The 12231-nt window shown below is 33.0% G+C and overlaps 1 protein-coding gene across 5 annotated transcripts in view; it reads right to left on the reverse strand.

Annotated features, from left to right (window-relative positions):
- Positions 1–331: 331 nt before the first annotated feature.
- The window catches only part of LOC148623301 (WD repeat-containing protein 20-like), a 34861-nt gene continuing 22961 nt past the window's right edge, over positions 332–12231 (reverse strand). For all 5 annotated transcript variants that reach the window (XR_015919410.1, XR_015919411.1, XM_088565059.1 and 2 more), the window contains one exon: positions 332–3584. Coding sequence is in view for 2 of the 5 variants with exons in the window: in XM_088565059.1 (XP_088421185.1) it covers positions 3543–3584 (42 nt within the window). In the remaining 3 variants the exon portion in view is untranslated. The remainder of the gene's footprint in view (positions 3585–12231) is intronic.

A 12231-nucleotide genomic window follows, 5' to 3' on the forward strand; every position in this document is an offset into this window, starting at 1 on the left:
TAAATGATAACAAAAACAATATTTGTCAAAAGTTCACATGCATGGGCCATTTTGTCCAGATAGCAGCTGGAGGCTTGCACTATTGAAATATTTAAAGGCTGCATGCTGTCTGTTAAAATTGGGCTAGAGTAGGTTTCCTTTTACCCCAACAAGAACTAAAAGTGGATACTTGTAGTTTAAATTAGCCCCATAAAACAGCAATGCCAAGTTTTGTTTTCATCAAACATTGTAAATGTATTGAAAAAAGCTCACATGGACCCTTGTTTTGTTCATGACCAGTCATCATCTACAAGTTCATCTTATGTTGCTATGGCAATCATAAACAAAAAAGTAAGGTTTTAAAGTCTTATAATATAAACTAATACAGACCTTTTAAAATACAAACAGTGTTAGAGCTCAATCATACACATACTGCATCTTAATAATGTCTACACAATAAATGACCAAATTATAATGATAAATAAAAGGCTTTGTGACATTAGTGCCCCACAGAAAACATGTTAACTAGAACATTGTTATTTTTTCAATTATCTTATGACTGCTGTTTCCACAACAATATAATTATTCAAGATGTTTTTGTACATTTTATTAATGATATAATGAATTGCACCAAGTAGACAGGTTGATAGGACTGTTGAATTCTGAACAGGACAAATATGGATTGTGATCAAATATTTGACAAAGTATAATTTTCTGACACTGACTGAATTCCATAGATTTTGCAATCCTGAACAATTAGAACCCATGTCAAGATTTTTTTTTTTTTATAATTTCCATAGTTTGTTTGCTAACTGCAACAAACTGCTGTTCTGTCCCAATTTTTATTTCTAGCAAGAACAGCCATATTCTTTTATCTGCACCATCAAAAATACATGATGTATATTCTAAACATAACAAAAACAAACATATTAACAAGTTATTGAGTAAAGTGTATACTTACAAGCCTTTTCTGGGTTTTTCTCATAGATTTTGAAGTAAATGATTTATACAATTATGCTCATTTAGAAAATAATATCATTTACAACAAAAAGTTCTCGACAGTATAGCTTGACCATAAACGTTGAATCCTAGATAGTTGGGGCTTGTGGGATGGATAATCTTCACACACCACTGAATTTGGATTCTGATCATAATTAACACAGCATAGGTTTCTGACACAAAATGAATGTGACAATAGACCTAACAACTAATAATAAAAAAATTAAAAATCATAAAATCGTAATTTAAATGGACAATACTTCCTCAACAAATATAACTGTGCATGTAGACAAATCATGTCATTCCAGTTTTACTTCTCAGCTTTACAACTTGGAAAATTAACAACAAATACATAATAGTTTCTTTGCCAGATTATTTCCAGAGTAATATGTAAGTGGGATATTCAACCCTATTAAAATTGGTCAACACTTCAGTAATCTGTAAGTAAATTTTCATAAAAACAGCTACTTTTGGATCCCAATTCCTAAACTTAGGGTTTTAATTTAAAAAATCTATCCAAACCTTCCTTTTGTGATAAGAAACCTTGTATTAAACTTGCATACAGATCAATTCAATTTCATTCAATTGACCATTTCGATATTGTTCACTGATTACAGTAGGACTTTTGGATTGTGAGTACATCTTCTTTGACAAAGAATAACTTAACAATAAATAAAATAAAATGCATTGCAAGGCACAGCAAGATACAACTGCAGAGGTTGAACCCCATATCACTGGGACTTAAGTATGGACACACTATAAGAATTTGACCAGAATCCAAGAGGTCCATTATTCCTGAACAATACACTTCCGTAATCAGTTCCAGCCTTCTTTTTGTGGTATGACACTTGATACAGTTTTAAGTCAATTCATTCATTTAAAGTCAAGTTATTGTACAAACATACAGAAATCACAAATTTATGCCCCCATTGACCATGACATTGAGCTTGTTTTACAAGATTACCTCTATATTTAAAATTACAAGAAATCATAGCTAATCAACCCTTGTGCTTGGTAATGGTGAGAAAAGATCTCAGTTCCAACTCCTTTTTCAAAAAAGATAAGTATATCAATGGTGCATAGGGACTTGGAACAACAGGATAATATACAGTAAATATATTACATCATTTAGAATTAATTATAGGATGCTCTTTAGCAAACTCATTATAACCTTCCCACCTAAACAGCCCTATCCAGCATTGGATATGGGTAATTCTGTTAGTTTATTCATTATTTTGTCCAGTGCTCAAACTATAAATTGCAATAACAAAATAATGAATTTTGTCAAGATGAGGGAATACTTAAAATATTTCTTACCAATCATTGCCTGAACAATGCCATTGCCTGTTTTGAATTAACCCCTTTGATATTGTCCAGAATTCATTAGATGGTCCATAGGAGGATAATCTCTGAAATAGATCCTAACCTTCCCTTTTGGGTTTGGGATATTGTACAATTTCATAGAAAACCATCAACTTATACTCAAGCCATTGTCCCAAAACAGTAAAATCTTTGGGTTGTTTTTGTTTTTGTTTTTGTATTTTGTTTTGTTTTTTGTGGGGGGAGGGGAAATTGAGGACATTAATCCAAACAATAATACCAACTCTTTCCTTTACTGACAACTATGACACCATAACATTATACATTAAATTTTCTGTGGTACACATGTAGTATAAAAATTCATAGAACCAGCCAAAATCTTATGGAAAAACAGCATGAATTAATGATACATGTACCAAATTTGTGTAATTTAAATCCAAAGCTAAAAACGCTGTTGTACCATCCTCATTTTCTATATAGAGTAATACATGCACATATTTACATGTACTTTTGTGCAAAAATTTACAAGGTTTTCAACATTTTGGCTCATTAAGGAGCTTTAAGTTTCAAATAGTTCCATTAATCAGATCATGCAGAACAAGTTCTGAAGCTTCCATAAAGTGATTTTATCATCCAAAAGAAATGATTTCTGGATTTGCCACTGTATTCTACAAAAAAAACTTAAGTCAACACAATAAATTTTTTAATAAAGTATCTTAACAAGTGTCAAAAGCCCTCCCAAAACAATATATACTCAGATTATTTGAAATATCATCCCTTATTTACTCATTGAAAAAAAGTTTTTAAGGGATTTATCTGTGAATGAATTTCATACAGATCAGTACAAGTATATATTTTATTAGATGTGATTTCAGGTTTCTTGAGTATAAGTTAAAAAGTATATTTAATGTGAAAAGAAAAGATAGACAAGCAGTACAGAATAGATGTTAAGGTACACATAAAGATAATAAATACTATAATGCATCTCTTTAAAATCTTGACAAAAACAGTTTTTAAAATATTGTTTTCCCATCCATAGACACTCCACATACACTTCATTTATTTCATACAAATCATTCGCACATTATCAGCTGTAACAAGGTAGCACAAGATCACAGGTAAATCACATGAAGAAGGGACATAACCCAAGTATCACAGTCAGAAAGATTGTCTCCCCCTGAATATAGCACTTTTTCCATTGGTTGGTTAAGAAACATTGCACTTTTTAACAGGGTCAGATTTAGTCACAGGTTAAAATTGCGTTTAAAACTGCAACTGGTAAACTTCTGTAATGAAAAAAAGAAATCATAATTAAATTGCAATGCTATACACATCTAAATGTACTGTGCTTTAACTATATGCAGGCGTGATGATAATGGTGTTTTTCACATCCTTTATCAGTCTTACAAGTCACGCACCAACAGCATAAATACTGAATGTATCTATGTAATATCATTGTAAAAGGTTTTTTTAGCTCTGTGTTTGTAATATCTATGGTTTATGTTTGGTCCTATGTATTAAATATATAAATATTGGTATGTTTTGTTCTGTAGATTCAAGTTTAACTTTTAGTGCTTTAGCATCAGTGTCGTTTCCAAGAATGATACGTCTAATACTAATACACTAGCCATTAAATTGGAAAGTACTACATTTTGAAGAAGTTTGCATTCCAGTAAGTGCCTTATATATTTTTTTATGTATAATTTACATTTCCTTACTCATCAAATATTACATATCAAGTGCCTAAATGGCTCACCTTACATCTGTTTATGATGATGAGATTCTCTAATATTGTCCTTATAATAACAAGATGCTCAGAGTATTGAAGATAGATGCACCTATGTCTTAACTCTATAAAAAATTATCTAAATAAACTGAAGCTTCAACAGTAATATAATTCATCTAACTAAAACTAAATACTCCAATTAAAATACTGGAAACCACTCTCTTTTAAAACCTGATGTGTTGAACAGCAATTTTAGTTCTCAAACTTGAAGTTGAACGCGTTGTCATGCTATGCATACCCCCACTCTTACAAGAAATTGATTTTGGAGAGCAACAAAAATCACTAACAAATAGATGGCTTATCTACATGAAGCCACACACCAAATTGAAACTGATCCATCCGTTGGAAACGGAGATGTTTGCGACGAAATTTTTGCAACTATTCTCTATTAGAATTATTTGTCATATAGTGAAAAAATGGCAGAGTCCCACAAAACAGAAAGTTGATAACAGAGAGCGACAAAAATTGCTTACATCATATGCCTCATCTATATGGAGTCAAACACCAAACCTAAATTCAATCCACTCATTGAGAGCTGAAATTTTTGTGACAAAAATTCTCTTATCACTTCATATAGTGAAAAATGGCAAGGAAATAAGAAAATCATATTGATGACCTACAACATATGCCTCATCTATATGGAAACAAACACCAAATTTAAATTCAATCCATTCATTTATATTAAATTCTTATCCAACTCTCTGAAAATTTGGTAAAGGGGATGAATTTTATTTTTTACTTTTCGTTCAGTACTTTTTTAACTGTCTTGCGCGCTGAAAAACTAGTGTAATTGTTATCACCATCTATGTGTGCTTTTACTAGCAAAAATGTATTTATAACAGCTCTATCAAAGTATACATGCATATTATCTACTGCTTCATCTATATAGTTTCATCAAATTGGAACCATTTCAACAAGAAAAAGAAGCTCCCCGGAGCTAGAATCGCTCACCTGGGTCAATTTTGCCTCTCAAAGCAATAACTCTTACAAGGCGTTGTATGACAATTCTGACTCAGTAAAGACTTTGGTAAGACTTATTATAAGGATCATTTCATCAACTGAAAGTTTCTTCCTATCTATTATAGTTTTCAAGATATAGTTTTTTTTGTCTTTCAATGGCATTAACTCTAACAAGGAGTAAACTGACAAATTTGATCCCTTACAGATTATTGTAGGCTTTATAATAAAGACCATTTAAACTTGAAAGAATATGGCTTAACCTGGCAGTTTTGGAGAAGTAAGAGAAAAAACATCTGACCCCTTCTTTCAGTAACCACGGCCATGTTTATTTCAATGGATCAAAAATCACCATATCAGTTCTATGCAGAAAAACCCGAAAGAAATGACATTAAAAAGAGCAAAAAATGATGAAAAAGGACAAAAACTTCAATAGACTAAAACAAAAATTTGACCACAGAAAGATTTCATCATGCTGGACACTTTCACCATTAAGAATATAGCTAAACCTAATGGTTCTGGAGATATAAGCAAAAAAACTTCTGTCTGACACTTATGTTCTATTTTTAATAACAGCTGCCATGCTTTTCTACAGAAAAAAATTCCCATAACAGTTCTATGCAGAATACCCCAAGGAAAGTTCAAACGAAATTTGGTTCAAATTGGTCAAGTAATGTCAGAGGAGACGATTTTTGAACAAATAAACATTAAAATGAGCAAAAAACATTGAAATAGGAAAATAACTCCAATATGGCATAACAGATTAAAATGAAAATTTGACAAAATATAGATCTGATCATGCTAAACATAACAGTTTTGGATACATATGCGAAAAATTTCTGCGTGACCCCTTTGTTCTATTTTGAGTAATGGTGGACATTGTTTTTGACAGGTAAAAAACTTGAGGAATGGGACAGCCTAAGATAAAACCAACTGAATTGTCCAATCCAAGAAATGCTTTTAAAAGCATTTTAATGACCTGAACTAGAATTTTACTTTAAAGGCAACAGTTTTTGAATTAATTTAAAAAAAAAACTGTCTCCCCGTGCAGGTCCGGGTGTTAAAAGAACAGGCCTGCAGCAGCGCTAAGCTTGTCGTAAAAGGCGACTAAATAGTGCTCAGAACCCTAGCCGGGGGCTAGGGCGCTCTGCCCACAGAGCAACTGGGATGTGTGCCCCAGGTGGTGGAATGGGGTACCCCTGGCGTGTTACATGCTGGGGTTGTCAGGCTATAATACGGAAAACCTGACCGCAAACCATTGTGGTGCACCGTGTTGATAAAGATGCCACGTTCCTTGCACGTTAAAGAACCCTACTGTGGTATTCTCTCGGAGTAGGAACCATAGGGCTCCGCCACAGGAGGCTAAATTGCCCGACCCTACCCACCTCTCACTATTTCCAGTGGCAATCAAAATTTGTCGACCCCATTGTCCTTGTGTACCATCCCTTTTTCATTTCATGTTCATTTTATCATAAATTTCATGTTCATCGTCTGAATATAGCTGAAATATTGCTGCTCGGATGTTAAACCCCAACAAACAAACAAAACATTGTCATGTGAATTGTATTATTGTAGTCGTCAAACAGAGATGAACTTCTGGAACATGTTTCTTTCACCTACGGTTAAAAAATAGAATGTTTCATGGGCCTCAACTCCTACATCAGTCTATGAATGGTTTTGAAATTTTAGCATTGGTCAGCCTTATGATGCTTAACAATGTTTCCCACTGCCAGAATTTTGCTTAAGATACGGTTTTTGAGTTATTTGCAAAAAACTGCCTTCTGACCCCCTATGTTCTATTTTCGGTAAAGGCCATGTTTTTTTTCATGGATCCAAAATCCCAACAGTTATTTTAAATAGGGTACCCTAGAAACAATCATGCAAACTTTCATTCTGTAGAATGGTTTTTTGAGAAGATTTTTGAAATTGTAAATAAGAACAAGAGGCTCCCAGGAGCCTGAATTCCTCACCTGGTAAAATTTTGCCTTTCAAGTGAAATAAATTTAACAAGGAGTTGTCCAACAATTTTGACTCAAGAAGATTTTGGTTGTACTTATCATAACTATCATTTCAGCAACTGAAAGTTCCAAAATATTGCCTGAAAACACTTCTTTTTTCACCTTTCAAGGGCAATAACTCTTACAAGTTGTCTGACAACTATGATCTCTTGGAGACTTTTCTAGGCCTTATAATGAGAATCATTTCAGCAATTGAAACAATTTGGCCAAACCTTAATGGACAGATAAAAAATCCCCACATCAGTTCTATGCAGGATACCCCAAGGAACATTCATACCATGTTTGGTTCAAATTGGTCAAGTAGTGTCAGAAAAGATTTTTAAAAATAGCAACAAAAAAAAAAAAAAAAAAACGCCCATAAAGGTCAATAAATCTAACATGGCTCAGGTCTCACTAACCACTTTTGGGTCAAATGGCCACCCCCTATGTAGTACCAAAAACACACTGACCCTAGACCTATGCATTGTAAGTGCATTATTTGTGTGTATTCTGATTAAAAGTAGTCAAAATAAAGCTGAGAATGTGTAATTTAAAATCATATATGTAAATTGCTACAAAAGTGTATGAATATTGTCTACATGTGTGAGTAATTTGCCTCCATGCTGTCAGTTAGCAGAAAAGGTAAAAATGTGGATTTTCAGTATTTCTTGTTCAAGTAAATTTTGTGAAGAATTTCTACAGATATCGTACCATTAGAGTAAGATTTTGAAAGCCTTATTTTTGAAGCTATGTAATGGTATGCAACTTTAAGGTGTCATTTGTCCTGGGAATTCACAGTGAAACATCGAAAATTACTTGTTTAAAATGTAAAGTATTGGAAACGTTAGAAGAGGTAAGTGAGACATTAACAGATTAAACGAAATTTCACCACAGATTGATCTCATCATGCTGAACACTTTTACCCATGACAGTATTTGGCTAAACCTAAAGGTTTTAGAGATATATGTGAACGACTTCTGTCTTACCCTCATGTTCTATTTTTAGTAACAGCATCCATGTTTTTCAACAAAAAATCCCCACATGAGTTCTATGCAGCATACCCAAGAAACACTTATACCAACTTTGGTTCCAATTGGTCAAATAGTGTCAGAAGAGAAGATTTTTGAAAGAAATAACATTAAAAATAGCAAAAAAACCTCAAAAAGGTCAAGGCTTAATGGATTAAAACAAAAATTTGACATCAAGTAGATCTCATCATGCTGAACAATTTTACCCCATGTCAGAATTTGGCTAAATCTCAAGGTTTTGGAGATATATGAGAACAAAACGCTCCAAGGAGCGTGAATTGCTCAATAAATTTAACAAGGTATTGTCCAACAATTCTGCCTCAAGAAGACTTTAGTAGGACTTATCAATAATTAGGATCATTTCAGCAATTGAAAGTTTCTATTTATCACAGTTTTCAAGATACGTATGGGAAAAACTACTGTCTGATCCCTATGTTCTTTTTTTAGTAACGTCATCCATGTTTTTCGATGGATCAAAAATCCACAGATCAGTTCTATGAAAGAGACCCCAAGGAACATTCATACCAAGTTTGGTTCCAACTGGTCAAGTAGTGTCAGAGGAGAAGAGTTTTGAAAAACTGTTAACAACGACGGACACCAAGTGATGGCAATACCTCACATGGCCTTTGGCCAGGTGAGCTAAAAATGCAAAAAAAGCTGTTTCATGAACTTTAACTACAACATCAGTTGTCAAATCATTTGAAAATTTCAGCAAAAATAAGTCTTATGATGAACAATAATACCCTCGCCAGAATTTTGCTAAAGGCAACTAATTTTGAATTATTTGGAAAAACAGCCTTCAGAACCCTAAGGTCTCACTAACCACTTCTAACGTTTCCATTACTTTACATGTTAAAAAAGTAATTTTCAAAGTCTCACTGTGAATTCCCAGGACAAATGACATCTTAAAGCTGCAAACCGTTGCGAAGCTTGGAAAATAAGGCTTCCAAAATCATTATGCTAATGGTACGATGATAGTAGAAATTCTTCACAAAATTTACTTGAATAAATAATACTGAAAATCCACATTTTTACCTGTTCTGCTAACTGACAGCATGGAGGCAAATTACTCGCACATGTAAACAATATTCATACACTTTTGTAGTTAATTACATATATGATTTTAAAGTACACATTCTCAGCTTTATTTTGACTACTTTCAATCATAACACACACAAATAATGCACTTACAATGCATATGTATAGGTTCAGTGTGTTTTTGGTACTACATAAGGGGGTGGCCATTTGACCCGGAAGTGGTTAGTGAGACCTATGTTCTATGTTCTATTTTTAGTAACAGCGCCAATGTTTTTTCACTGATAAAAAATCCCATTGGTCATTTTGTGTGGGATATGCAAACTTTCATTGAATTCTGTACAATAGTATAAGAGAAGACGATTTCCTAAGTTACACATACGAAACATGACCAAAAAAAAACTGTTTCAGGGGCTGTAACTCCTACATCAGTTATTGAATCGTTTAAAAAAATTTACGGCATATGTGCATCTTGCTGATGCTGAACAATATTATTCAGCCAGAATTTTTCTAAAGACAAGGGTTTTTGAGATATTTACAAAAAACCTTCATTCTGACTGCTATGTTCTTTTTTCAGAAACAGGGACTGTTTTTTTCACAGATCATGAATCCCATAAAACACTCATTTTGTGTACAATACTCTTAAGAACAATAATGCCAAGTTTACATACTGTCGGTCTAGTAGTTCCAGAGAAGAATTTTTGAAAATTTGTCCACGATGACAACGACAGACAGTGGCATAAGCTCACTTGGCTTTTGGCTAGGTGAGCTAAAAAAACATTGAAAAAGGGCAAGAACTGCAACATGGCTTAACAGATTAAAATGAAAATTTGACCAGATATAGATCTCATCATGCTGAACACTATTACCCCATCAGAATTTTGCTACACCTTACAGTTAAAGGGTTTTGGAGATATATGAGAAAAACTTCTGGCTGACCCCTATGTTCTATTTTGAGTAACAGCAGCCATGTTTTTCAATAGATCAAAAATCCCACATCAGTTTTAACATGATTCTGCGAAGAACATTTATACCAAGTTTGGTTCTTATTGGTTAAGTAGTGTCAGAAGAGAAGGCATGGCCTTTGATCTGGTGAGCTGAAAGCAGTGGAAAATTATCATTTTCAAACCAGAAGTTATTAATCAAAGTGCTGTTAGCACTAGGGATTTTTGATTCTTGTGAAAACTAAAGCAGAGACAAAATTTAAAAGATTACATGACGTTAAATAAAACTATTATCATACATGTGCATTTCCCATATTATTTAGAACTGTTTTTATTCTAATATGTATAGACTGAATATCAAATCAATTACCAAAAAACTGTAATCGATAGTTAAACAGTATCAAAGTTCACACACATTTACAAATTTTGTTCTATCTCACCTTTTCACAATTTTTTTTAAACCTGTCCAAAAGTAAATGTGCAATCACATTCAAAAGTATTTCAACAGTGTATTATCATACACTGTAAATATACTCAAAAAGGCACTAATTTCCTTGATCAACTTGTTAAGTTTTTCTAAACTAGACACTTTTTATCAATTTGAATTTTCCTGCCAATTTCACTTTGTTAGAATCACTGCTTTTCACTTCCTGTTTATCAATCATAAAGTACTGATGAAGATTTTGACTGATAATTGTATTGAATGGAACATGATAAGCACATTTAAAGGGAAAGACCACCTTTGCATTAAGTTAGGCTCTTATGATAAATCATCTAAAAATAAATAACCTTTAATGCAAAATCCGCTTTTATAAAATGCTCAAGGCTATGCAAAGTTCGAAATCCTTGAAATATAAGTGGGTAGCCATCTTGCAGAACTCTCCTATCTGAAGGAAGATCATAGCCAGATTTTATTGATTTTTACTGATAGCTTCTGATTGACTGGTGACGTCACTAAGTCAGTTTGATACTGATACAAGTACCGCAAATAATATGTCAATAATGAAAAAAGAGAAATGTTCGGAAAGTTTGTTTACCAGCAACACGAACATTCTTCGAAAGTAGCACTAAGATATTCCTTACAAATACCCTGGCTGCAAATCCTGTTGTTCGTCAATGATGTCTGATGTTTGCTTACATGTGCCTCAATCTCTTTTATTTATTTTGGGTTGAAATTATAGGGGAAAAGTCCCAAATTTGCAATTTCTTCAGACATCGTAATCAATTACCTATTTACTTTCACTATACAAACCGACCTCGTGATGTCACAGTCCTACCGATCCTGGTGGCGCCCATAGGTGCGGGAAATTCATATTTCATAATTATATACTTAATTAAGAAAAGGAAATTATTTTGTTTCAATTTAATTTTCATGAATATTTATCAGATTAGTTTCGATATTTATGACTTGCACAAGAACATGGTCTTCTCCTTTAATGCTTCTTGTCAAATTATTGCAAGGACTTCATTCCCTAAATGCTAATTTATTACTAAACATCCAAAAAGTAGTCCCTAAAATCTTCAGCTCATTTGAAGACTAGATCTTAATTTTATATGCAGAAATAATAGAATATAATTGAGCTGAATAATTGCCAGAAACATATTTACAGGTAATGTATTGAATGAAATAAAAGGAATTATGTTTGTACTACATTTTTGTGTAGTGTTCTGAAATAGTAGGGAAGTTCCAGCTATGAACCAGCGACATAAGGCATTTTGATAAATCAAAAACCCAAAAATTAGGTCTGGAAAAGACATCAAATATATTCCTGAAATTAGAGGCTTGGAATATTTTTCAAAATGCAATTTGAAAATAAACAAGAGATCCTAGGAGCTTGAATCCCTTACCTGGTTAATTTTTTTGCCTTTCAAAAGCAATAACTCTAACAAGGAGTCGTGGAACAACTTCGATTACTGCAGACTTTTGTATGCCTTATCAAACGGATCATTTCAGCAACTGAAAGTTTCTATCTATCAGAGTTTTTAAGATATTGGCTGAAAAATGTAAAAATATGTCATTTTTCACCTTTCATGAGTAATAACTCTAACAAGGAGTCATCCAACAACTTAAATCCTCTGCAGTCTTTAGTAGGTCTTATAATAAGGACCATTTCGGCAACTGAAAAAAATTTGGCAAAACCTTACTGATGTGGAGTTTAAAGAGAAAACTCTTCTGACTGACACCC

The sequence above is a fragment of the Perna viridis genome, chromosome 2 (genome assembly GCF_037379345.1).
Source record: "Perna viridis isolate PV_CMFRI_1.1 ecotype Kerala chromosome 2, ASM3737934v1, whole genome shotgun sequence".
NCBI lineage: Eukaryota > Metazoa > Mollusca > Bivalvia > Mytilida > Mytilidae > Perna > Perna viridis.